General features: G+C 40.0%; 1 protein-coding gene and 1 pseudogene across 1 annotated transcript in view; both read left to right on the top strand.

The window, feature by feature from the left end:
- Window positions 1-13,515, top strand: part of LOC122098741 (double-strand-break repair protein rad21-like protein 1) — a 28,661-nt gene extending 15,146 nt beyond the window's left edge. The window contains exons 9-10 of the mRNA XM_042669175.1: window positions 12,055-12,227; window positions 13,419-13,515. Coding sequence (XP_042525109.1) covers window positions 12,055-12,227; window positions 13,419-13,515 — 270 coding nt within the window. The remainder of the gene's footprint in view (window positions 1-12,054; window positions 12,228-13,418) is intronic.
- Window positions 13,516-17,616: 4,101 nt separating this feature from the next.
- LOC122098746 lies at window positions 17,617-18,486 on the top strand (annotated as a pseudogene).
- Window positions 18,487-22,499: the final 4,013 nt, after the last annotated feature.

Genomic DNA, 22,499 nt, shown 5'->3' with positions numbered 1-22,499 from the left:
GCTCTTGTGCCAGTACCAAACTGTTTTGATTACTATGGCTTTGTAGTAGAGTTTGAAATTTGGAATTGATATTCTTCCAGTGCTATTCTTTCTGTTAAGAATTTTTTTTTGCTATTTGGGGTATCCTATTGTTCCATATGAATCTTTGGATTGCTTCTTCTATTTCCTTTAAGAATGAGGTTCGGATATTGGTAGGTAACCCACTGAATTTATAGATAGCCTTGGGAAGTATTGCCATTTTCATGATGTTAACTCTCTTCTGGATTATTCATTATATTTTCTGTCCCCTGATTATCATGAGTGGGATTTGAGATACCCAGACTTGCCATTTTTCTTGTGTTTTTCCGGGTTGCTCTGCCCATTTGGGATGAAAGTAACACCAGTTTTGTGCTAGCACACTATCTTAAAGCAAGCATCAACCAAAGTCTGTAGTTGCACAGTCAAAAGTCTGCAGATACAGGGGCTGGGAAGGTGGCTCAGTGGTAGAGCGCTTGCCTTGCATGCTCGAGGCCCTGGGTTCGATTCCTCAGCACCACATAAGCAAAAAGAAAAAGGCTGGAAGTGGCACTGTGGCTCAAGTGGTAGGGCGCTAGCCTTGAGCTGAAGAGCTGAGGGACAGCGCTCAGGCCCTGAGTTCAGACCCCACGACCGGACCCCTCAAAAAAAAGTCTGCACATACAATCTAGTTCAACAGATATATCTATTGAACATCAATCAACTATGTGTTGATGGGCTACGAACTGTAAAGAAGAATTTGGCAAACAGAGATTATTAGGTTTAGGGAGAGATGTGGGCAAAAGTAGGCATAGAGGGATGTGGAAAGGCAGTGGGAGAGTTAACTAAATCCTAATCTCAAAGCGGAAAATAGGTTGGATAGAATGATATCACAAAGAGAGAAAAAAAGACAAGAAAAAATAGAAAAACAAAAATTAAAAAGTGCAACACTTAAAAATTATGCAAATTGAAAACGTAATTTTCAGAGAAGAACATGGATAGAATAAGAGAAGGGGAGGGATAGAAACGAGATGTGATAAACTTAAAAATAATATGCTTAAAATATTATATAGGGGAGGATTGGGTGGGGGCTGGGGGGAGGCTGGGAAGGGATGGGAAGGGTAAACAAAGGAGGAGGCTACAATGCTTGGTAAGAAATGTACTCATTATCTTGCCCATGTAATTGTAACCCCTCTGTACAGTATTTTCACAATAAAAAATATAAAAAAAAGTAAAAACACCAATAAAATATTTGAAAAAATATTATATGGCTATAAAGAGGTAATACTTCTATTAAGGAATTTAAGTCTAAGAGGTTTTAAATTGAGTAATAAATTTCTGGATTAAATGTGTACACAAATGGGGGCTAAGGTCCAATAATCGACTATGGGTATATCTGAGGATGAGCAGAACAGCAATTAAGTCACGCAAAGGAGAATGAAAGAGAAGAAAAAGTGAAAAGAATGAGAAGGAAAGAAAAATTTTTTTAAAGAAAAAAGCACAAAAAGCACACACACATATACCCCTAAAATAAAAATTATAAGAGGAAGAAAAAAAGTTAATAGAAAACAAAAACTTTTTTAAAGTTAAAAATTAAAAAAATTTTTTGAAAATTTTTTTTATAAAAGGTGCAAAAAAAAAGAGTTCTTTGATTTTTTTTGGGGGGGGGATGGGAGGATCCTGTATCTCCCTTATGTCCATAACCAGTCTCTTGTTGGAGTTTCGTCTGCTTGTATTGTTTGATTTTCCTGTGGCTTGGATGGTTTCTTAAGTCAGTTTGTTTGAGCAGGCAGAAAAATGCTCTGCTTTACCCAGGATTTTGTGATCCTCCTCACAAGCTAGTTCAATGGGAGGGAGATCTGCTTTGAGTATCCCAAAAGAGGGAGATGGCTGTTTCCTCTAGTTTGGAGATGCTGTGACGAGGCTAGGTTCTGAGTAGAGTTGAGGCCTTTCAGCAAACAGCAGCTTTTCCCTGAGCAGCTAGCTGCTGAGAAACTCACAGAGCCCAGCCTAGAGCCATTCTCAGGGTTTATGTTTACTGAATTTCAATTGATTGTCAAGGCTGCTGTAGGGAGGGGCAGCCTCTGGCTCTGTTTACCCAGTGAAGAAAGCCACTCCTGGGACTGGTGGCCAGAGCTGGGTGACTTTTCCCTGTGGGGAGCTGAGCCTAGCAGGTCAGATTAGGTTCCTGTGACCTGCTAAATGACTCTTGTTTTCTTCCAAGGCCTGTGTTGGAGCTAGCTGCTCAGCCAGGCCTTTGTCAGTATCAAAGATGAAGATCTCAGGTAGTGGGGGAGGGATGGGTGGCCTTCCCTCCTCTGCTCCCTGAGAAGGAGTGAGGATGTCAGGCTTCTACTCACGCTGGAGTCTTAGTTCCTGGGTCGTCTCTGGTCTGCAAATTGCAGGATGAAGATGTCTGCTCCTTGTCAGTTCTTGCTGGTGTTGAGCAGAATCCGCTCACCTGCCACGTCTGGCACCTTTGTCCCTGACTCTCTGTGTTGCAGGTATGGCGGCTACAACTGCCGCCGCCACAGCAGCTGGCAAATGCTCAGATCTGTCTCCTAGCCTGAATTTTCCTTCTCTGGCCTAACTCTCTGTCCTGTGATGGCACACTTGGTGTGATTCTCTGGCTTAGGACTGCTCACTGGAACACTAAAACTGCTTTCTATGTGATAGCTTGTTTAGCCTCCAGCTTCTCTTCCTCCATCTTCCTGGAATTCCTCTTGTTGGCTTTCTATGTGTAGAACATCTTTGAGGATTTTTGTAGAGCTGGTTTGGTAGCAATATATTGCTTCAGTTTTTCCTTGCTGTGGAAGGTTTTTATTTGTCCTTCTGCTATGAATGAGAGGTTAGCTGGTAGATCATTCTTGGTTGGTAGTTATTTGTCTTTAGTGCTTGGCATACCTCCTTCCAGGCCATCCTTGCTTTTATGGTGTCTGCTGAGAAGTCTGAGGTAATTCTGATTGGGTTACATTTATATGTGATTGTTCTCTTCTCCCTGGCAACTTTCAGAATTCTTTCTTTAGTGCTATTTATCCAGTATAGATTATACTGTGGCGGTGGGATGACCTGTTCTGGTCTGGTCTATTTGGGGTTCTAAAGGCTTCTTGTATCTGGATGGGGCTGACCTTTTGTATATTTGGGAAGTTCTCCGCTAGGATTCTGATGAATGTATTTGCTAATCCATTGGCTTCCCTCTCCAGGCCCTTTTGTCTTCCTATTTTTCTCAAATTAGGCTTTCTGAATGTATCCTGTATTTCTTTTTTTATTTTATTTTATTTTATTTTATTTGAAAACATACTGTACAGAGGGGTTACAATTACATGGGCAGGAAAATGCATACATTTCTTACCAAGCATTGCAGCCTCCTCCTTTGTTTACCCTTCACCTCCCTTCCCAGCCTCCCCCCCGCACCCCCACCCAATCATACCCCCCCTCCCTCCCCCCCACCGACATTGTAAAGCTGGTTTTGACATGACATTTTGTACTTAAACGACTTGTTTGTCCCCGTCCCCTCCACATGTTATACTGACATCAAATATAGTGAAAGCGGGGGTTACACTGTGGGGGAGGGACATACAAAGCAACAAAGAAATAATACTATAAATGCGTTAGAAACACATGCATGAATGAAACAAAAACATTAAAATACATATTTGAGGGTTCGTTTTCCTAACATCACATTCTCTGACTTTTTCCACTTGACTCATACCTATACTAGATATTGCAAATAAGGGAAACCATGGGACCTATGTTTCTTTGGGCCTGGCTTACTTCACTTAATATAATTTTTTCCAAGGCTTTCCATTTCCTAACAAATGGGGCAATGTCATTCTTTCTGATGGAGGCATAGAATTCCATTGTGTATATATACCACATCTTCTTGATCCATTCATCTACTGAGGGGCATCTGGGTTGGTTCCAGATCTTAGCTATGGTAAATAATGCTGCAATAAACATAGTTGTGCTGGTAGCTTTAGTGTGGCCTTGTTTGTGGTCATTTGGGTAAATGCCCAAAAGTGGGATTGCTGGGTCATTGGGGAGCTCTATATGGAGTCTTTTGAGGAACCTCCATACTGCTTTCCAAAGTGGTTGAACAAGTTTACATTCCCACCAACAATGAAGTAAGGTTCCTTTCTGTCCACATCCCCTCCAGCATCTGTTGTTGTTAGAGTTTTTGATTTTTGCTGTTCTAACTGGAGTGAGGTGATATCTCAATGTTGTTTTGATTTGCATTTCTTTTATGGCTAGGGATGTTGAACATTTCTTCATGTGTCTATTGGCCATCCTTCTTTCTTCTTCAGAGAAGCTTCTCTTTAGGTCTTTCGCCCACTTACTTATTGGGCAGTTGTTTCTTTGAGGATTTGTTGTTGGGTGGTTTAATTTTTTGAGTTCCAAGTATATTTTAGATATGAGACCCTTGTCCGTTGTATGGCTAGTAAAGATCTTCTCCCAATCCGTGGGCTTTCTATTGATCTTGCTAGCTATGTCATTTGCCCGGCAGAAGCTCTGCAACCTTATACAATCCCATTTGTCCAACCTTTCTTTGATTTGTTGTGTTTCCGGGTCTCTATTCAGAATATTTCGGCCTGAGCCGAGGAGACCCAGGGTTTCTCCTATTCCATCCTGTAATGTTTTCAGAGTGTCTGCTTTGAGTTCAAGGTCTTTGATCCATTTGCAGTTGATTCTGGTGCAGGGTGATATATAAGGATCTAGCTTTAGTTTTCTACATGTAGTTAACCAGTTTTGCCAGCACCATTTACTGAAGAGGCTGTCTGTCTTCCATTCTATTGTTTTAGCTCCCTTATCGAAGATTAGATGGCTATAGGTCTGTAGGTTCATTTCTGGGTTTTCAATTCTATTCCATTGGCCCTGAGGTCTGTTCTTATGCCAATACCAAGCTGTTTTGATTACTATGGCTTTATAGTAGAGTTTGAAATTTGGTATTGATATTCCTCCAGCAGTGTTCTTTCCGTTGAAGAGCGTTTTTGCTATTCGGGGTCTTTTGTTGTTCCATGTGAATTTTGGGATTGCCTCTTCTATTTCCTTGAAGAATGAGGTTGGAATTTTGATAGGTATTGCGTTGAATTTGTAGATAGCCTTGGGAAGTATTGCCATTTTCACAATGTTAATCTTTCCAATCCAGGAGCATGGGAGGTTTTGCCATTTTTTAAGTTCTGTGTTGATTTCCTTTTTCAAGATTTTAAAGTTTTCATCATAGAGGTCCTTCACTTCTTTAGTTAAGTTAATTCCTAGGTATTTTATTTTTTGTGGGGCTATTACAAATGGAGTTGCTTTCCTAATTTCAGCCACACTTTTCTCATTGTTGGCATACAGAAAAGCCATGGATTTTTGGGGGTTAATTTTATAACCTGCTACTTTGCCAAAGTTTTGAATCAGCTTAAGTAATTTGGGAGTGGAGTCTATGGGATTCTTTAAATACAAGATCATGTCATCTGCAAAGAGGGAGAGTTTTATTTCTTCTTTCCCTATTTGGATCCCCTTTATGTCTGCATCTTGTCTTATTGCTGTAGCTAGGCATTCTAACACTAGATTGAAGAGAAGTGGAGAGAGTGGGCATCCTTGTCTTGTTCCTGAGTTAAGAGGAAATGGCTTTAGTTTTTCACCATTGAGTATAATGCTGGCTGTAGGTTTGTCATATACAGCCTTTATTGTACTGAGGAATGTTCCATGGATCCCTAATTTTTCCAAAACCTTCATCATAAAGGGGTGTTGGATCTTGTCGAATGCTTTTTCTGCGTCTATTGAGATAACCATGTGGTTGTTATTCTTGCTCCTGTTGATGTGATGAAAAATATTAATTGATTTGCGTATATTGAACCAGCTTTGCATCCCTGAAATGAATCCTGTTTGATCGTGGTGTATGATTTTTTGGATGAATTGTTGAAGTCGGTTGGCCAAAATTTTGTTGAGAAGTTTTGCATCAATGTTCATCAAAGAAATGGGTCTATAGTTCTCTTTCTTTGATGAGTCCCTGCCTGGTTTTGGGATGAGGGTCATGATGGCTTCATAGAATGTGTTCGGTAGTGAGCTTTCTCTTTCAATTTCATTGAAGAGTTGGAGGAGAATTGGTGTGAGCTCTGCTTTGAAGGCCTTGTAAAATTCCGCTGTAAAACCATCTGGTCCTGGACTTTTCTTAGCTGGGAGGTCTCTTATTGCTGTTTCTATTTCAATGCTTGATATGGGCCTGTTAAGATAGTTTAACTCATCTTGGTTTAGTTTTGGCATGTCAATATTTGCTAGGAAGAGGTCCATTTCTGTCAAGTTCTCAAACTTATTAGCATACAGTTTTGAGAAGTATTCCCTTATAATGTTCTGAATCTTGGTTGTTTCCGTGGTGATGTTTCCATTCTCATCTCTGAGTTTATTAATTTGGGTGTGTTCTCTTCTTTTTCTGATAAGATTTGCTAAGGGTCTGTCAATTTTGTTAAGTTTTTCGAAGAACCAACTCTTTGTTTTGTTGATTCTTTCTATAGTTATTTTGGATTCTAATTCATTTAATTCTGATTTAATTTTGATTATTTCTTTCCGTCTACTGGATTGGGGTTTATCTTGCTGCTCTTTTTCAAGGAGGTTTAGATGCGTCATTAAATTGCTAGTTTCAGATCTCTCCAATTTGTTGATGTAGGAGCTCAGAGCTATAAACTTGCCTCTGAGTACTGCCTTTGCTGTGTCCCAGAGGAGCTGGTAATTTGTGTGTTCATTTTTGTTGAATAGCATGAACATTTGAATTTCCTTTCTAATCTCTTCCATGACCCACTCATGATTCAGCAGTGTGTTGTTCAGCCTCCATGTGATACCGGACTTTCTTTGGTGGCTTTTGGTGTTGAGTTCTAATTTTATTCCCTTGTGGTCAGAGAGAATGCAAGGTATAACTTCAATGTTTCTGAATTTAGACAAGTTTGCTTTGTGGCCTAAAATGTGGTCTATTATAGAAAACGTTGCATGTGCTGCTGAGAAAAACGTGTATTCTGATGCTGCTGGGTGAAATGTTCGGTAAATGTCTGTTAAGTCTAGTTGATCTATGCAGCTGTTTAGATCTGTGGTTTCTCTGTTGAGTTTTTGCCGAGTTGATCTATCTAGTGGGGAGAGTGGTGTGTTAAAATCCCCAACAATTAATGTCTTTGGATCTATATGGGATTTGAGGGAAAGTAGTGTTTCTTTGATAAATTTGGGTGCTCCATTGTTTGGTGAATAGATATTTAGAATTGTAATATCCTCCTGAAGGAGAGATCCTTTAATTAGTATGTAGTGACCTTCTTTATCTCTTTTCACGAATTTTAATTTGAAGTCTATTTTATCTGATATTAGGATTGCAACTCCCGCCTGTTTATGCGGTCCGTTTGCTTGGTAGATTTTGTTCCAGCCTTTAACATTGAAAATGTGTTTGTTTTTACGGGCAAGATGTGACTCCTGCAGGCAGCAGATAGAAGGGTCTTGTTTTTTAATCCAACTAGACAGTCTCTGTCGCTTAATTGGAGAGTTCAGTCCGTTAACATTAAGAGATAGGACTGAGAGGTATTTGGGAGTTCCTGCCATGTTATCTACCTTTTTGGGGGCTGCGAAAACTGGGTTCTTCCTATGGTTCTTGGATTCTCAGTTTGGGTGCAGTTTCTTGGCCTTTATTGCGGTCTTGTTGGTTTTCTATGTGTAGGACATCTTTAAGAATCTTTTGTAGGGCTATTTTGGTGGAGATGTATTGTTTCAATTTTTCTTTGCTATGGAAGGTTTTTATTTGGCCTTCGGTTATGAAGGAGAGTTTAGCTGGGTACAGTATTCTTGGTTGATAGTTGTTTGTTTTTAGGGCATGGCATACATCGTTCCAGGCTCTTCTTGCTTTGATTGTCTCTGCTGAGAAATCTGAGGTGATTCTAATTGGTTTCCCTTTATAAGTGATTACCCTTTTCTCTCTGACAGCTTTAAGGATCTTTTCCTTGTTCTGAGTTGATCCTGTGTGGATTATAATGTGGCGGTGGGATGTCCTATTCTGGTCTGGTCTATTTGGGGTTCTAAAGGCTTCTTGTATCTGGACAGGCCTATCTTTTTGCATGTTTGGGAAGTTCTCTGCTAGGATCCTGTTAAACAAATTTCCTAGACCATTAACTTCTGTTTCTAGGTGCTCCTCTACACCCATTATCCTTAGGTTAGGCCTTCTGATGGTGTCTTCCAGGTGTTGGATAGATCTATCATATTTCTTGGACTTGTCTTGGATGGTTGTATGTTCTTTCTCTATAATATCTAGGCTGTCTTCAATCCCTGAGATTCGATCTTCTGCATGGTCTAACCTGCTGTCAAGACTCTCTACTTTGTTTTTTATCTCTTTTCCTTCTAGTTGGTCAGCTTTGATGGCTTCAAGTTCTTTGTTGAAGCTCTGTTTTAGGTCTTGTATGAATTTCTTTACTTCCTTAATTTGGTGTTCAGTGTTTGTCCTCAAATCACTTAGTTGATTGGTTATGGTTTCTTTGGGCTCCCATTCCTTCTGTTGGGTTCCATTCAGCATTCCCTTTGTGGTCTCCCTGACTTCCTTCAGCTCTTTGTTAATGGATTCCATGAATGCCTTTAGTGATCTTTGTGTGTTCTCTACCTGGTCTCTCAATTCCTGTATTACTCTTTGATTAGCTTCCTCCCGTTCGTGGGATTCCTGCAGATCTCTTTGAGTGTTCTCAGCCTGCTCACGCCATTCCTCCCTTTCTCTTTGAGTATTCTCAAGTTGTTCACGCAAATCCTGTATCAGTTTTTGAGTAGCTTCCTCACGCTTATGATATTCCTATATAAACTTCTGGGATGCCTCCTCTCTCTCCCTGTCACGCTCATACAGAATCCTTTGTACATTGTCAAACTTTTCATTTATCATGTTTGCCAGCAGTGTTTGTAGAGCTGTTTGGGAACTCTCCTCTGGATTATTCATTATCTGTTCTAACCCCTGATTATCAAGATTGGGAATTGAGATACCCGAATTTGCCATTTTTCTTGTGTTTTTCCGGCTTACTCTGCCCATTTGAGATGAAGATAGCACCAGTTTTGTGCTAGAACACTATCTTAAGGCAACCATCAACCAAAGTTTACATTTGTACAGTCAATAGTCTACAGATACAATCTAGTTCAACAGATACATCTATTCGACATCAAACAACTATATGTTAAAGGACTTCGAACCGCAGAGAAGAATTTGGAAAACCAGAAATTATTAGGGTTAGGGAGAGATGTGGGTAAAAAATAGGAATAGATTGGTGTGGGGAGGCACAGGGAGAGTTAACTATGTCCTAATCACAGTGCAGGAAATAGGTTGGGTAGGATGCAAGTAGAGAGAGAGAGAGAAAGAAGAAAGGGAAAGGGGAATGAAAAGAGACCAGAAAAAAAATAGAAACGTAAAAATTAATGTTATTTTAGAGATTAAAAGACCATCTATTTATAGAGGAATATGAATATGTTGAGAGAAAGGGAGGGACATAGAGGAGATGTGGAAAACTTTAAAAAAATGCTTAAAATATTATATAGGTATAAAGAGGTAGTACTGCTATTAATGAATTTAAGTCTCAGAGGTTTTGAATTGAGTAATAAGTTTGTGGCTTAAGTGTGTACACAATGGGGGGTAGGGTCTACTGGTTAACTATGGGTTTATCTGAGGATGTGCAGGACAAGAGTTAAGTCACATACAGAAGAACAAAAGAAAGGAAAAGGTGAAAAGGATAAGAAAGGGAGAAAAAAAAAGATCAGAAGTTCAGTAGAGCTATACAAAAAACAAAAAGATAATTAAGAATGAAAGAAAAAGAGAAAGAAGACAAGAAAAGAAAGGAAAACACACATTCACGTATTCCTAAAATAAAAATTATAAGAGGAGAAAAGAAAAAAAAAAAGTTAATGGAAAACAATTATTTTTTTCAGAAGAGGCAAAAATTAAAGATTAATAAAAGTTTTAGAAAAGCAAAAAAAATTTTTTTATATATATAAGGTAACAAAAAACGAAGAAAAAAAAAACAAAACAAAAAAAAAGAAAAAAAGAAAAGAAGAAGAAAAAAAAAAAAAAAAAGGTCTTTGATTTTTTTTTGGGGGGGGGAGGGGTGGGAAGAGTCCTGTATCTCCCTTTTGTCTGTAACCAGAGTGTGGTTGGAGTCTCTGGTCAGCTTGAGGTCCTGTGGCTTGATTGGTTTCTTAAGTCAGTTTGTTGGAACAGGCAGAAAAATGCTCTGCTTTACCCAAGATTTTGAGATTCCCCCTCCCAGGTTAGTTTACTGGGAGGGTGATCTGCTTTGAGAATCACAAAAGAGGGGGATGCAGTGATGAGGCTAGGTTCTGGGTAGAGTTGAGGCCTTTCAACAAACAGTAGCTTTTCCCTGGGGCTATTTTGTGAAAAAAACTCACAGCACCCAGCCTGGAGCCATTCTCAGGGTTTCTGTTTTTCAATTGATTTTGGTGGCTGCTAGAGGGCGGGGCAGCCTCTGGCTCTGGTTACCCGGTGAGGAGAGGGACTCCAATGGCTGGCGCCTGAGCTGGGTGACTTTTCCCTGGATGGAACTGAGTCTGTGAGGTCACTTCGCCGTTAAGTTCTTGTGACCTGCTAAATGACTCGTTTTATTCCAAGGCCTGAGCTGGAGCTAGCCGCTCCTCCGAGCTTTGTCGGTATCCAAGATGGAGATCACCGGTGCTGGGGGGGGGAGGGGTGGCCTTCCCTCCTCTGCTCCCTGGGAAGGAGTGAGGAAGTGGGGCTACTCACGCTGAGTCTTGGATCCTGGGTCGTCTCTGGTCTGCAAAGTGCAGGATGAAGTTGTCCGCTCCTTGTGGGTTCTTGCTGGTGTTGAGTAGAATCCGCTCGCCCGCTGCGTCTGGCTCCTTCGTCCCGGACTCTCTGTGTGAGCGCTCAGGTATGGCCGCGGCTGCGGTCGCAGCTGCGACCCTGCCGCCGCAGCAGCAGCTGCTGGCAGACGCTCAGATGTGTCTGCTTGGCTTCCCCTCTCTTGGCTAACTCTCTGTCCTGTGATGGCACACTTGGTGTGATTCTCTGGCTTGGGACTGTTCACTGGAACTCTGAAACTGTTTTCTATGCAAGAGCTTGTTCAGATTCCAGCTTCTCCTCCGCCATCTTCCCGGAACCCTATCCTGTATTTCTTGCAGTGACCTGTCATGCTTCTGCCTCTGAGATTCTTCTTTCAAGGCCTTTTACTTTGCCGTGTACTTCATTTCCTTCTTCCTGGTCTTTCTTAATGGTGGCCAGCTTATTACCAAGGTTTTCTTTTAAGTCTTGAATAGATTGCCTTATCCCTTGGAGTTGTTTTTTTGACTTCTCTTTCCACTCCTTTATCTTGGTTTCTATCTTTTCATTAGATTCTTTCTCCCTCTGTTGGATTTCCTTTATCCTTTTATTTGTGGAGGCCATGAAGTCATCTAGTAGCTTCTGGTTGACCTTATCAGGTTCTCTTATAGCCTTACTTTTTTCATAGAAGAAGACAGACATAGGAGGCCTTTCTTTCTTCATAGAAGTAGACAGAGTAACTCTGATGTAGTAGTAGTATAGTGTGGAAAGAAATGAAAAGGGGAGAGTGAGAGGAAAAAAATAAAAATTAGGAAATTGAAAAGTAGTGGAAAAAAACAAGAAATAATGAAAAATAGATTTGAGTGAAATAATAAATCCTAAAAAAATCAATACACAAAAGTAACACATCAGAATAAAAACAAACAGCAAACCATCAGACATAAAAACAAACAAAACCCCTAAAGAGTGGGTTTTTCGGGTTGTTTGAGGTAGCTTGACTCTAGATGTAGTCCTCAAGGCCAGTTCCTGATAAAACCTTGTATGCCTTGCGGTAGTCCATTTTCCTTTTGGCTTGGTTGGGAACAGATAGCCTTGTCATGAGGGAGGGTGACCAGTATCTAGAGTCCCACTCTCAGGCCTGGTGGTAGGGAGTTTGGGAGTTTCAGGTTTGTAGACTGCTCTCATGGGCCTGGAGCTGTGTTCCCAGGCCTTCCCAGGTAGCCACAGGATCTTTAGAAACAGAGCTTATGTCTGTGTTCTGGTTTGATGTGATCCTTCCCTTTTGGAAGGAGTTTGGGTCAGAGGACTTTGGGATCCCACAGAGTTTCCACCCCCAGGGAGTGGACCCAGGTGGGTTACTTACAGAGTCTGCAGCTGGTGGTGCACTTGACCACAGAGCCTGTGCTGTGGCAGCCATGATGGAGCTGGTGGGTTATCAGTCAGAGGGTCTGGGTGTTGGCAGGTACAGGTGCAGGGTGGTGTCTGCTGCAGCTTAAGGGACTCCTCTGCAGCATGGGGAGTCTGGGCAATGGGAGGACTTGGTGGAACCTGGTTAAGTGGGCTGATATGGGCAGTGGGCACCATGCTGGTCTGCAGCAGAGGTGGTGGGAGGCTGCAGGCAGCCTTGGGGGTAGTGGCCTGCAGCTGGGAGCTGTGTCAGTGACGGTGCCTGCAGCAGGATGATACTGCAGTGGATGTGAGAGCCCACGGTCTGTGCCCAGTGGTGGCAGGGAGGGAGCAGGTCCCAGCAGAGTGCCCAGTCAGCAGGTCAATAGGCCAGTGGAGCAAGGGATTGGCTGCAGCTGTGGTTTCCTGGGGGCCCACATGGATCCTGCCAGAGATAAAAGCATGGGCTAACTTTGGGAACTTACCACATTGTGCCTATTTCTGGCAATTGTAATGGCAGGATTGCTGGATTCATTCCTTCTCCATGGGGGAAGGGGGTTGGAGTGGGATCTGGAGCAGGGTTCTAGAGCTGCATGGTACAGCTGCTCCGCAGGAGTCCTGCTCACTGTTCATGTTTTTGCTTTCCTTGTTTGCCTGCTAGGAAAAATAGGAAAAGTCTTTAGATATTTAGAGTTTGATTGGAGTGAGGTAAAGTGTGGCTGTGACCTTAGATCTTTTGGTCAGAGACACGTAGTAGGACTACCTGTGAGAGCGCTGCCATCTTCCTCATTTCAGTTAGAGTCTTAAACAGTACAATGAATCTAAACCTTAGCATTTGCCAATCTCACAAAAGGTTTATGGAATAATAATGATACTGATTATTGTTGGGACATTTGCAAAGTAATACACCCAGTTTGTGTGGTGAGTGAGTCTCCTGTTCCTCTCGCGTTTTGTGAAGACATTAGAATCTACTGACAACCCACCTCATTGAGCTTAATGTACCCATGCGGTCCTGTGAGTACGTGTGTGAGTGAGTATAGAGGGGATGGTGGGCAGAGGATAAGGAGTGAAGTGATAAGAGTCAGAGAAAGGAAAGGGAAGATGAACATGTGAGACTTCTAGGGCCCACAGAACGTTTGAGCACACATTGCCTGTATTCTTGGACTCCAAGTTTGTCTGTCTGAAGTCTTCTGAATAACAAGCATATTTCAAGTCCAATCTGAAAAGTATTTATGGTGAAATAATCTTTACTCCATTGACTATTCAGCTACCCCTGTGATGGAAGAACCAAATCCCCAGGAACACTTAAATCAGCCAGGAATTTGGAAGCATGTGACTACAGTACCAAAGAGTCTCTCTCCTAAGAATACCAAGGCAAATATGAACCCCTGATGTAGGGTAACCAGAGAGAATCAGAATGATATTTTTCCAGCACTGCTCTGGTGGAAGAATGGGTGCATTTTTATGTTTTTCCTTAACATTTGACAAAAATATCACTACTGCAGCATTTTATACGAATTTCACTTGCAAAGCATTCTTCCCTAGGAGTTTAGACAGAGCAGTTTTATACTGAAATAGTAGTTTTTCCTGAGACATTCATGGAGTGATTTCTGTATCAGAATCAGTCTACAGAGAATTCAGTAGGTTCCCCCCATTCAGTATGTCACAGAATCATTTCAGACTCTAGTTAGTGAGCTTGTTTTAAGTTTCATTTCTTGCTATCTTTAAGTAGTTGTACCAAGACATTTCAGTTGAACATGTATGCAGTGGATCTTGATCAGTGTGATCTCATCCCTCACTCGCCTACCCACACTACCTATTTCCTTAAACCTATATTTTGTCTCTCATTATAAATTCATACCTCACCTTAAGGTAATATGGGGTTCAACCTACCAAACATGTTGACCTGTAATCTGAAACACGATCTCAAATCCTTGAGCAAAGAAAAAAAGTTTTGTTTTTATTTAGAAAACAGTTATTTGAGAATACCATTGGTAACAATGCAGTTTAAATTCTTTTTCTCAATAGCCACTTTTCTGGTTGTAAGGCAAGAGCTTTTCTGGTTTTTTCTGTCCTCACTGTATTGAGATAGCCACCGAGGGAGCTCAAGGTCACTCCATCCTGGAACTGAATGCCTGGGGAGGAAAGACAATTTGACAGTGCCTAAAAAGATGTTTTTCACTCAACATAAAGGACTGGATACTGATGCAGTGTGTGGTTGGTCCTGTCTTTTTTATTTTCACTCAGACAGTTCTTACCAAATTCCTATTGCGATTAGGATTATGGAATCTTGTCATTTGGCAGGGAGGGAACTATGAGAGCAGTTACCAAAGCAGCCATATGAACAAGATTGATTATCCCTTGTAGGTCTCTTCCACATTTACTCCTTCATCCTGAGCTTTATTTTCACATTTCTTTCCATTTGTATTTTCCTTCCAAATTGGTGGGCAGATGTGATATGCAGTGATGGATGGGAGCACACTCTGTTTGAAACTCAGGAAAATTTTAATTCTGATTCATCTTTTCGAAATATTCGTCAAGCAGAAGTTTATATATATATATATATATATATATATATATATATATATATATATATATATATACACTATCTCAAAAGTGAGAATTCACAAAATGTTGAAAATTCACAGAGGTCAAATGTTAATAGATGAAGCTCTGTAAAGATGTGAACACTAAAGTACACTTGTATTCACTAAACTTTCAATAAGCTTCAGTGAATATTCTAGGGAACATGGAGGGGAAGGCTCTTAATGAAGGCCAGGGATGGTAACTGGGGAAGGGAGCTTGGCCCTTTAGGCTTTCTAGCAATGCAGGGGAGGAAGTTATGATACATGTAGAATTTCTGACTTTCTATTTTTCTTTCTTCCTTTGTGTCTTTTCACCCTGTGAGAGGACACAATCTTTTCTTAACTGGTGTCAGTGACAACTCCAGCAGTAGTGGCAGTAATCATGTCATCTAATTAGGAAGGAAAGGGATAGCAAGTCATGAGGGAAGTTTGACACTTGTGAAAGGCATAGCTAACAAAGGGCTATTTAAATCTGGTACTGCCTCTCTGGGGTGTCTCAGAAAGAATTCCTTGAACAAATGAATCACTGACGCTGGTTTCAAGCAGCAGTTTCTGGGAGAACAGATAAAGAACTCTCCATACAGACTACCTTATGTTTAATAATTAAATATCAAACGAAGTGAAGAGTGGGTTAATGGACAGATATGATTAAATTCAAGGTATCTCCATAACCTCTGAATTTATAGGCTAAAATTGTCCCAGGGTAGCTTAAGGGAATTATGGGAAGATTAACGAAAGGATACTTTTCAAGAAGTATCAAGAACTCAACAGAGACAGGCAGGGATACGTCCAGGATGTCATGAATTACTGAGATAAGTACATACAGAGACTCATCCTGTCGACAGGAGACGTTAGAAAGTCTCTCTGTCTCTCTCTCTCTCTCTCTCTCTCTCAATCTCTCTCTCTCCCTCTCTCTCTCACACGCACACACAAAGTTTTCCACTTTTATCATTCAAATGTCAGTCAGCTCTATTGCAGCCAGCCATAGTCCTCACAGGGCTCTAGGGTTCTCACACACTGAGACTGAAAAAATAGCATTTTATGATAAAAAGCCATTTAATAAAATTAGATTGTCCCCATTATAACCACCAGCAGATTGACTTCTCCTTTTCAACTTGCCTTAGCAGGAGATTGTTAAAATGCTTTTTCCATGTTCTGCAAAATTATCTTTAATGGATGCTTCTTGGCCCAAACAACAGTGTCCAATTAAAATGATAGATAGTGTAATCCTGGCAATACAGCATATATATATGTATATATATATATATATATATGTATATATATATATACATATACATATATATATATATATATATATATGCTGTCTATAGATTGCTAATACCTTATCTAAAATTGTTGTCAATTTTAATTCAAAGCCAAAAGCATTTTTTTGTTTATCTCCAGCACTTGGGGGCTAAACTAAGTACCTGGGAGCTGTGTCTAGTTTTTTGCTCAAGGGTGGCACTATACCTCCTGAGGCATTCCACCTCCAGATGAACAGTCAACAAGTTTTAGCCAGATGTGGTGGCAGTTTACTTAAATCCCACAATTCTAAAAGTGGAGGTAGCCTAGCTTGGGATATATTGGGAGACCAGATATTTTCCCCACCATTCTCACCCTCCTAAAAAGAGGAAGGGAAAAGGGATCTCTGAATAGTCATATGTGCAGCATTCTCTGGCATATTAATTTGTTAATTTATGTCGGAACTTCAAATGTACAGGAAAGCATGGGTTTTTATGCTTATCACAGAAAGTGACTGATGAGTTCAAACATGTTGATCTGTGGTTTTCATGATACTTAATTCTCCAGAAACAATGTTATCTTAGGGTCATAGCCTGGGATATTTAAAATTGAATTTTATGTCAAAATAGCAAGTGGGCATGGTGGAACATGATTGTAACCCGAGCATGCAGTACAATGAAGCAGGAGGATAGAGTACTTGAGACCTATCTGGACCACATGTCAAGAATTACTCTCCAACTGAAAAAGGTCACTCCCCCTAAAAAACCCATACATTAAGTATCCTGGTAATTTTCCCCCTGACATTATAAGGCTGAAGTCCTATTTCCTTACAAGACTTCTGAAATCAGAGAGAGAATGGATTGCTTGCAGAGATCAAGGTTGATAACCAAAAAGTAAAATCTGACTTCCTGCGTATTGACTAATGCCTTGTTTCTCCGATCCTTGTCCCAAAGTAATGAAAACATTTAGAAGCTGTAAGGAAATTTAGTAAAGTAGTATTAGTAAATAGTCAAACCAGCAGCTAATGCCTGATGATTTTAAACAAGTTATCTTTACAGTAAGTTCCAAGACTATTAAATGGTTTTTAAGTACAAGGAAATCATACCAAATTCTCTGGATAATGTAGGACAGAATAAATAGTATGAGCTCTTTGCTGAAACATCTGAAGGGCTGAGCCAGAAGGGACTGTGTTCGTTTTCATCTTTCTCTTGCTTACATAATCAGTTTGTGTGTAAACATGGTTAAGCAAACCACACCAGAGAACAAGTTCAGGCATCGTCATAATCCATGAGGATGCTCACAATACGGAGACAGTTGTGTAGGGTATGCAGAGAAATTAATCGACAGTCTTTTGTGAAATACACAGGCTATTCTTCTAAGCTGCTTTTTTGTGAGTTAAGTGAGCATTCTGCCTGTCAGAAACATCATTTAACAGTGTTTAACAGTAAAATAAACATGACTAAGTGAGTGAACTAACTTACCCAGACACAGACCTAGAAGAGAAGAAAAGTAAAATTGTGGGCTGAGAGATTTGGAAAAGCCTTCAGAAAACAAGTACCATATTTTCAGCTTAGTGTAGTTGGGGAGTAAGCAAAGATAGGGGGCAGTCAGTTGGGAGCTGACTTTCTCAAGCTGATGGTTGCTAAGGAAGGTGCTGCCCTTGAAGAAGTGGGGTCAGGGACTGGGCCGCGGCTTCACCTTGGGATTCCTGAAGCAGTGCTTGTGGAAGATGTAGATTCCTTCATGAAACAACCTGGGAATGAGACTGCAGATACAGTACTAAAGAAGCTGGATGAACCCTATCAGACGTGTGAATTTATGGAACTCAACCTTGCTCAAAAGGAGAGGGCTGGGAAGGTGGCTCAGTGGTAAGAGTGCTTGCCTTGCATTCATGAGGCCCTGGGTTCAATTCTTCAGCACCACATAAGTAGAAAAAGCTGGAAGTGGCACTGTGGCTCAAGTGGTAGAGCGCTAGCCTTGAGCTGAAGAGCTGAGGGACAGTGCCCATGCCTAGAGTCCAAGCCCCATGACCAACAAAAAAAAAAAAAGAAGAAAGAAAAGGAGACTGAAAAGTCAGATTCCTGAAATTAAGGAGACTTTAGAAATTCTAAAATACGTGCAGAAGGAAAGAGTCCCCTGATTCAATGGAGACCAGATTTTTATTGGCAGATAACCCATACTGCAAAGCTTCGCTTCCTCCTACTGATAAAGTGTGTCTGTGGGTGGGGCTAATGTAATGCTTGAATATGATACTGATGAAGCTCAGGCATTGTTGGAAAAGAATTTATCTACTGTTTATGAAGAATCTTGATTCTCTTGAGGAAGACCTTGACTTTCTTTGACATCAGTTTACTACTACCGAAGTTACCCTTCAAATATAGGAGCTGTACTTTTTCTTCTCCCTGCTTTCACATGGTTAGTGCTTGAGTGAGGGAAGATATAGCCAGGGTTTATAATTGGGGTGTAAAAAGAAGGAACAAAGATGATTCTAGCAAGAGAAAAGCATAATGCTGACAAGGAATGTGATTCAGTTTTCTAAACATATTGTTTTAAATACACATGTTTTTCATTTAATTGTTGAGATCAGTTTTATTTTTTAACAAGAATGATTAAAATTTAAGATAAACACCTATTTTATTTTATTCATTTATAAACAAAATATATTTCAAATATTATAGAAAATTATTTCATACTTCCCAACAAAATTAATTCAGCTTTTTATCTTTTTTTTTTGGTGTGTGTGTGTGTATCTAACAACAACTCAACCGAAATGGCCGGAACTGTGAAATATGCTATGGAAGGCTGAATGCTGCGTACTAGCAGTTTATTTTTCTTTATTAATTGACGTTACTCTTCTTTCATATGGCCAACTATTTTAGAGTTAGTAACTACAGTTTCATTATTTGTAAACTTGTTTGTCTTTAATACTTATAGGACATTATGTTGCTTTCTGTTATATTGTCAATTTTATAAATAGGATTTCATGAGTTACCACCTAACCAATAACAACACTTTTTTTAAACTGTTCCTTTTAAAAAAATTCTTTATTGTGATTGTGATTACATAATTTACAAAATTTTACAGTATTGTGGGATAGTGATACTTAAAAGTCATAAACACATTCTAACTTGCATGGGGCAAATTGTCTATCGTGGTCTATAACGTTTATGAGCTCTATGAGCTTTACAATACAGTTATGTCTTCCACATTGAGTGATACGTACATTTCTTTTGTTTTGCATAGCATCAGCAGTTCCCTCTTTCCCACTTGTTTTCTCCCTCCCATCGCTGCCATTGAGTTACTTAGTTCATTTTGATCAATGTCCAGTGCAGCTGATGGGTCCCACTGTTGTATGTTTTTCCCTGATTCCTCCTAGATCTGTGTCCTCTTCAAGGTTTCCCTCTGGTGTGTTCATATATACCATACATTTGATCAGCGGCATGGGGTTATTTAGTAGTGAGATGAGTAGAAGTCCTTTGTTTCTTAAGTCTTGTTAATTTTGTTGTATCACCTTACATTTTGGATTTAACATCCACTTATCAGGGAGACCATGTGTCGTTTGTCTCTTTGCTCTTGGCTTACCTTGCTCAACATGATTTCTTCTAGCTCCATCCATTTCCCTACAAATGGCATTATTTATTATTTTGTACTTTTCTTTTTTTTTCTTTCTTTCTTTCTTTTTTTTTTTTTTGGGTCCGGTCCTGGGGCCTGAACTCTGGGCCTGGGCGCTGTCCCTCAGCTCTTCAGCTCAAGGCTAGTGCTCTACCACTTGAGCGACAGCGCCACTTCCGGCTTTTTCCTTTTTGCTTATGTGGTGCTGAGGAATTGAACCCAGGGCCTCAGGCATGCAAGGCAAGCGCTCTACCACTGAGCCACCTTCCCAGCCCTATTTTGTGCTTTTCAATGGCTGCATAATATTCTATTGTGTATAGATACCACAATTTTTGGATCCATTCATCTGTGGTAGGACATCTGGGTTGTTTCCATATCCTGGCTATTGTGAACAGTGCTGCAGTAAACATGGAGGTGCATGTGTCCTTGTATACTGGCTCCTGTTGTTCAGGATAGATGCCTAGGAGTGGTATGGCTGGGTCATAGGGGAGGTCTATATTTAGATTTCTGAAGTGCCTCCAGACGGCTTTCCAAAGTGGTTGTGTTAGTGTACATTCCCACCAGCAGTGTAATAGGGTTCCTTTTTCTCTGCATCCCCTCCAGCATTTGTCGCTGGCTGACTTTAGGATGTGGGCCATTCTGACTGGGGTAAGGTGGTATCTCAGGGTTGTCTTTATTTGCATTTCCTTCACAACCAGGGATGGTGAACATTTCTTTGCTCAGTTTGGGCAACTTGTATTTCTCTAAAAATGCATCCATTCCTGCTAGGTTTTCTTTTTTTAGAGAGTATAACTTTTGAAAATAGTTCTTTATAATTGTTTGGATATGTTGGGTATTTGTTGTGATTATTCCGGTGGCATCCCTGATCTTGTTAATTTGGATTTCCTCTCTTCTTTTCTTAATTTATCTTGCCAAGGTCTATCAATTTTATTTATTTTTCCAAAGAACCAGCTTTTTGTTTTATTAATTTTATTTATAATTTTCCTATTCTCTAGTTCATTAATTTTCACTCTTAATTTGATTATCTGGCTCCGTCTAATAACTTTAGTTTTTTTTTTTTTCATGTTTTTCTAGCTGTTTTAATTGCAACATGAGATTATTTACTTGGTCTGTCTCTATTTTCTTGATGTGGGCACTGAGGGTGATAAATTTGCCCCTCAGGACTGCTTTTGTTGTGTCCCACAAGTTTCTTTGCGATGTGTCTTCATTTTCATTGAATTGTAGGAACTTTTTAATTTCTTCTCTAATTTCTTCTGTTACCCAGGTGTTGCTTAGAGTGTGCTGTTCAATTTCCAAGTATTTGTGTAATTTCTGCGGTATGCTTTATTATTGAGAACTAGCTTCATTCCACTGTGGTTGGATAAGATACAGAGGATTATATCAATCCCCTTGTATTTGCTTAAGTTCCTTGAATGAACTATGATATAGTCTATTTTGGAGAGAGTTCCATGAGCTGCTGAGAAGAACGTACACTGTGTTGTTTTAGGGTGAAATACTCGGTAGATGTCAGTTAGTTCTGCTTGAAGTATGTCCTCCCTTAATTTGGTAGCTTCTTTGCCAATCCTCTGGTTGGTAGACCTGTCCTTTGGTGAGAGTGGGATATTAATGTCTCCTAGTATTATCGTATTTGGGTCTGTTTTATTCTGTAAGTTTGAGAGTATTTGCTTACCATATTTGGGTGCTCCAATGTTTGGGGAGTATAAGTTGATAATGGCAATGTCTTACTCTTGGATTGTTCCTTGCATTAATATGTAGTGTCCTTCCTTGTCTTTTTTTATTGATTTTAATGAAAAGTTTATTTTGTCAGGTATCAGGATAGCTACTTCTGCTTTCTTTCTGGAGGCATTTGATTGGTAGATCCTTTTCCAACCCTTCACTCTGAGTTTGTTTGTATGTTTGGCTGAGAGGTGGGTCTCCTGAGGGCAACAAATGAATGGGTTGTGTTTTCTGATCCAATCTGCAGGTCTTTTTCTTTTGATTGGTGAATTAAACCCATTAATGTTTAAGGTTATTATAGAGAGATGCATTGTGGTCCCTGTCATTCCCTGTTTTCCTAAGTTTTTCTTCTTTCCTTTCCTCCTGTGCTTACTAAGTTAGACTTCTATTAATACCTGTCTGGTGCGGGTCCCCATTCCTCATTGCTTTCTTCATGTTGTGTTCCCCCTCTTAGTATTCTTTGTAATGCTGGCTTATTGTTCATGAATTCATTTAGTTTTTCTTTACTATTAAAAATGTTCATTTCTCCATCGAATGTGAATGCTAGCTTTGCCTGGTATATCAGTCTGGGCTGGCAGTTATTGGTTCTCAGTGCTCGGATGGTACTTTCCCAGGCCTTTCTTGCATTCAGTGTCTGTGTGAAGAGATCTGCAGTGATTCTAATTTTTTCCCATTGTAGTATAGCTCCTTCATTTTTGCTACATGCAAGATTGTTTCCTTATTATTCAGATCTATCATTTTTACTATAATGTACCTAGAAGTGTTTATCCTGGGATCCTGCTTGTTAGGTGTTCTATATGCTTCTGTTGTGTAGGTAAGATATTATCTTTTAAGATGGGGGAAATTTTCATTGATAATCTTGTTGAATAGGTCTTGCATTCCCTTGCTTTGATATTCCTTGCCTTTGTCCACTCCAATTATACGAAGGTTAAATTTCTTGGCACTATCCACTTGCTCTTGGATTTCCCTTTGGCATAATTTAAGCGGGTTTTCCATATCTGTGACTTTTTGGTCCAATTGGTGTATTCTGTCTTCTGTAACTGACACTCTAAATTCCATTTCGTTCACTCTGTTAACTATGGCTTCCATTGTGGTTTGCATGGAGGAAATGGACTAATTTATGGATTCAATGTTGGTTCTCAAAGTACTAATCTCACCTCTTAGTGAGGTGTGCACTACCTCTATTTTTGCAT

Source organism: Dipodomys spectabilis, unplaced genomic scaffold, assembly GCF_019054845.1.
Source record: "Dipodomys spectabilis isolate Male_0828 unplaced genomic scaffold, ASM1905484v1 ptg000490l, whole genome shotgun sequence".
Classification (NCBI taxonomy): domain Eukaryota; kingdom Metazoa; phylum Chordata; class Mammalia; order Rodentia; family Heteromyidae; genus Dipodomys; species Dipodomys spectabilis.
This window is presented reverse-complemented; position numbering and strand designations above follow the sequence as displayed.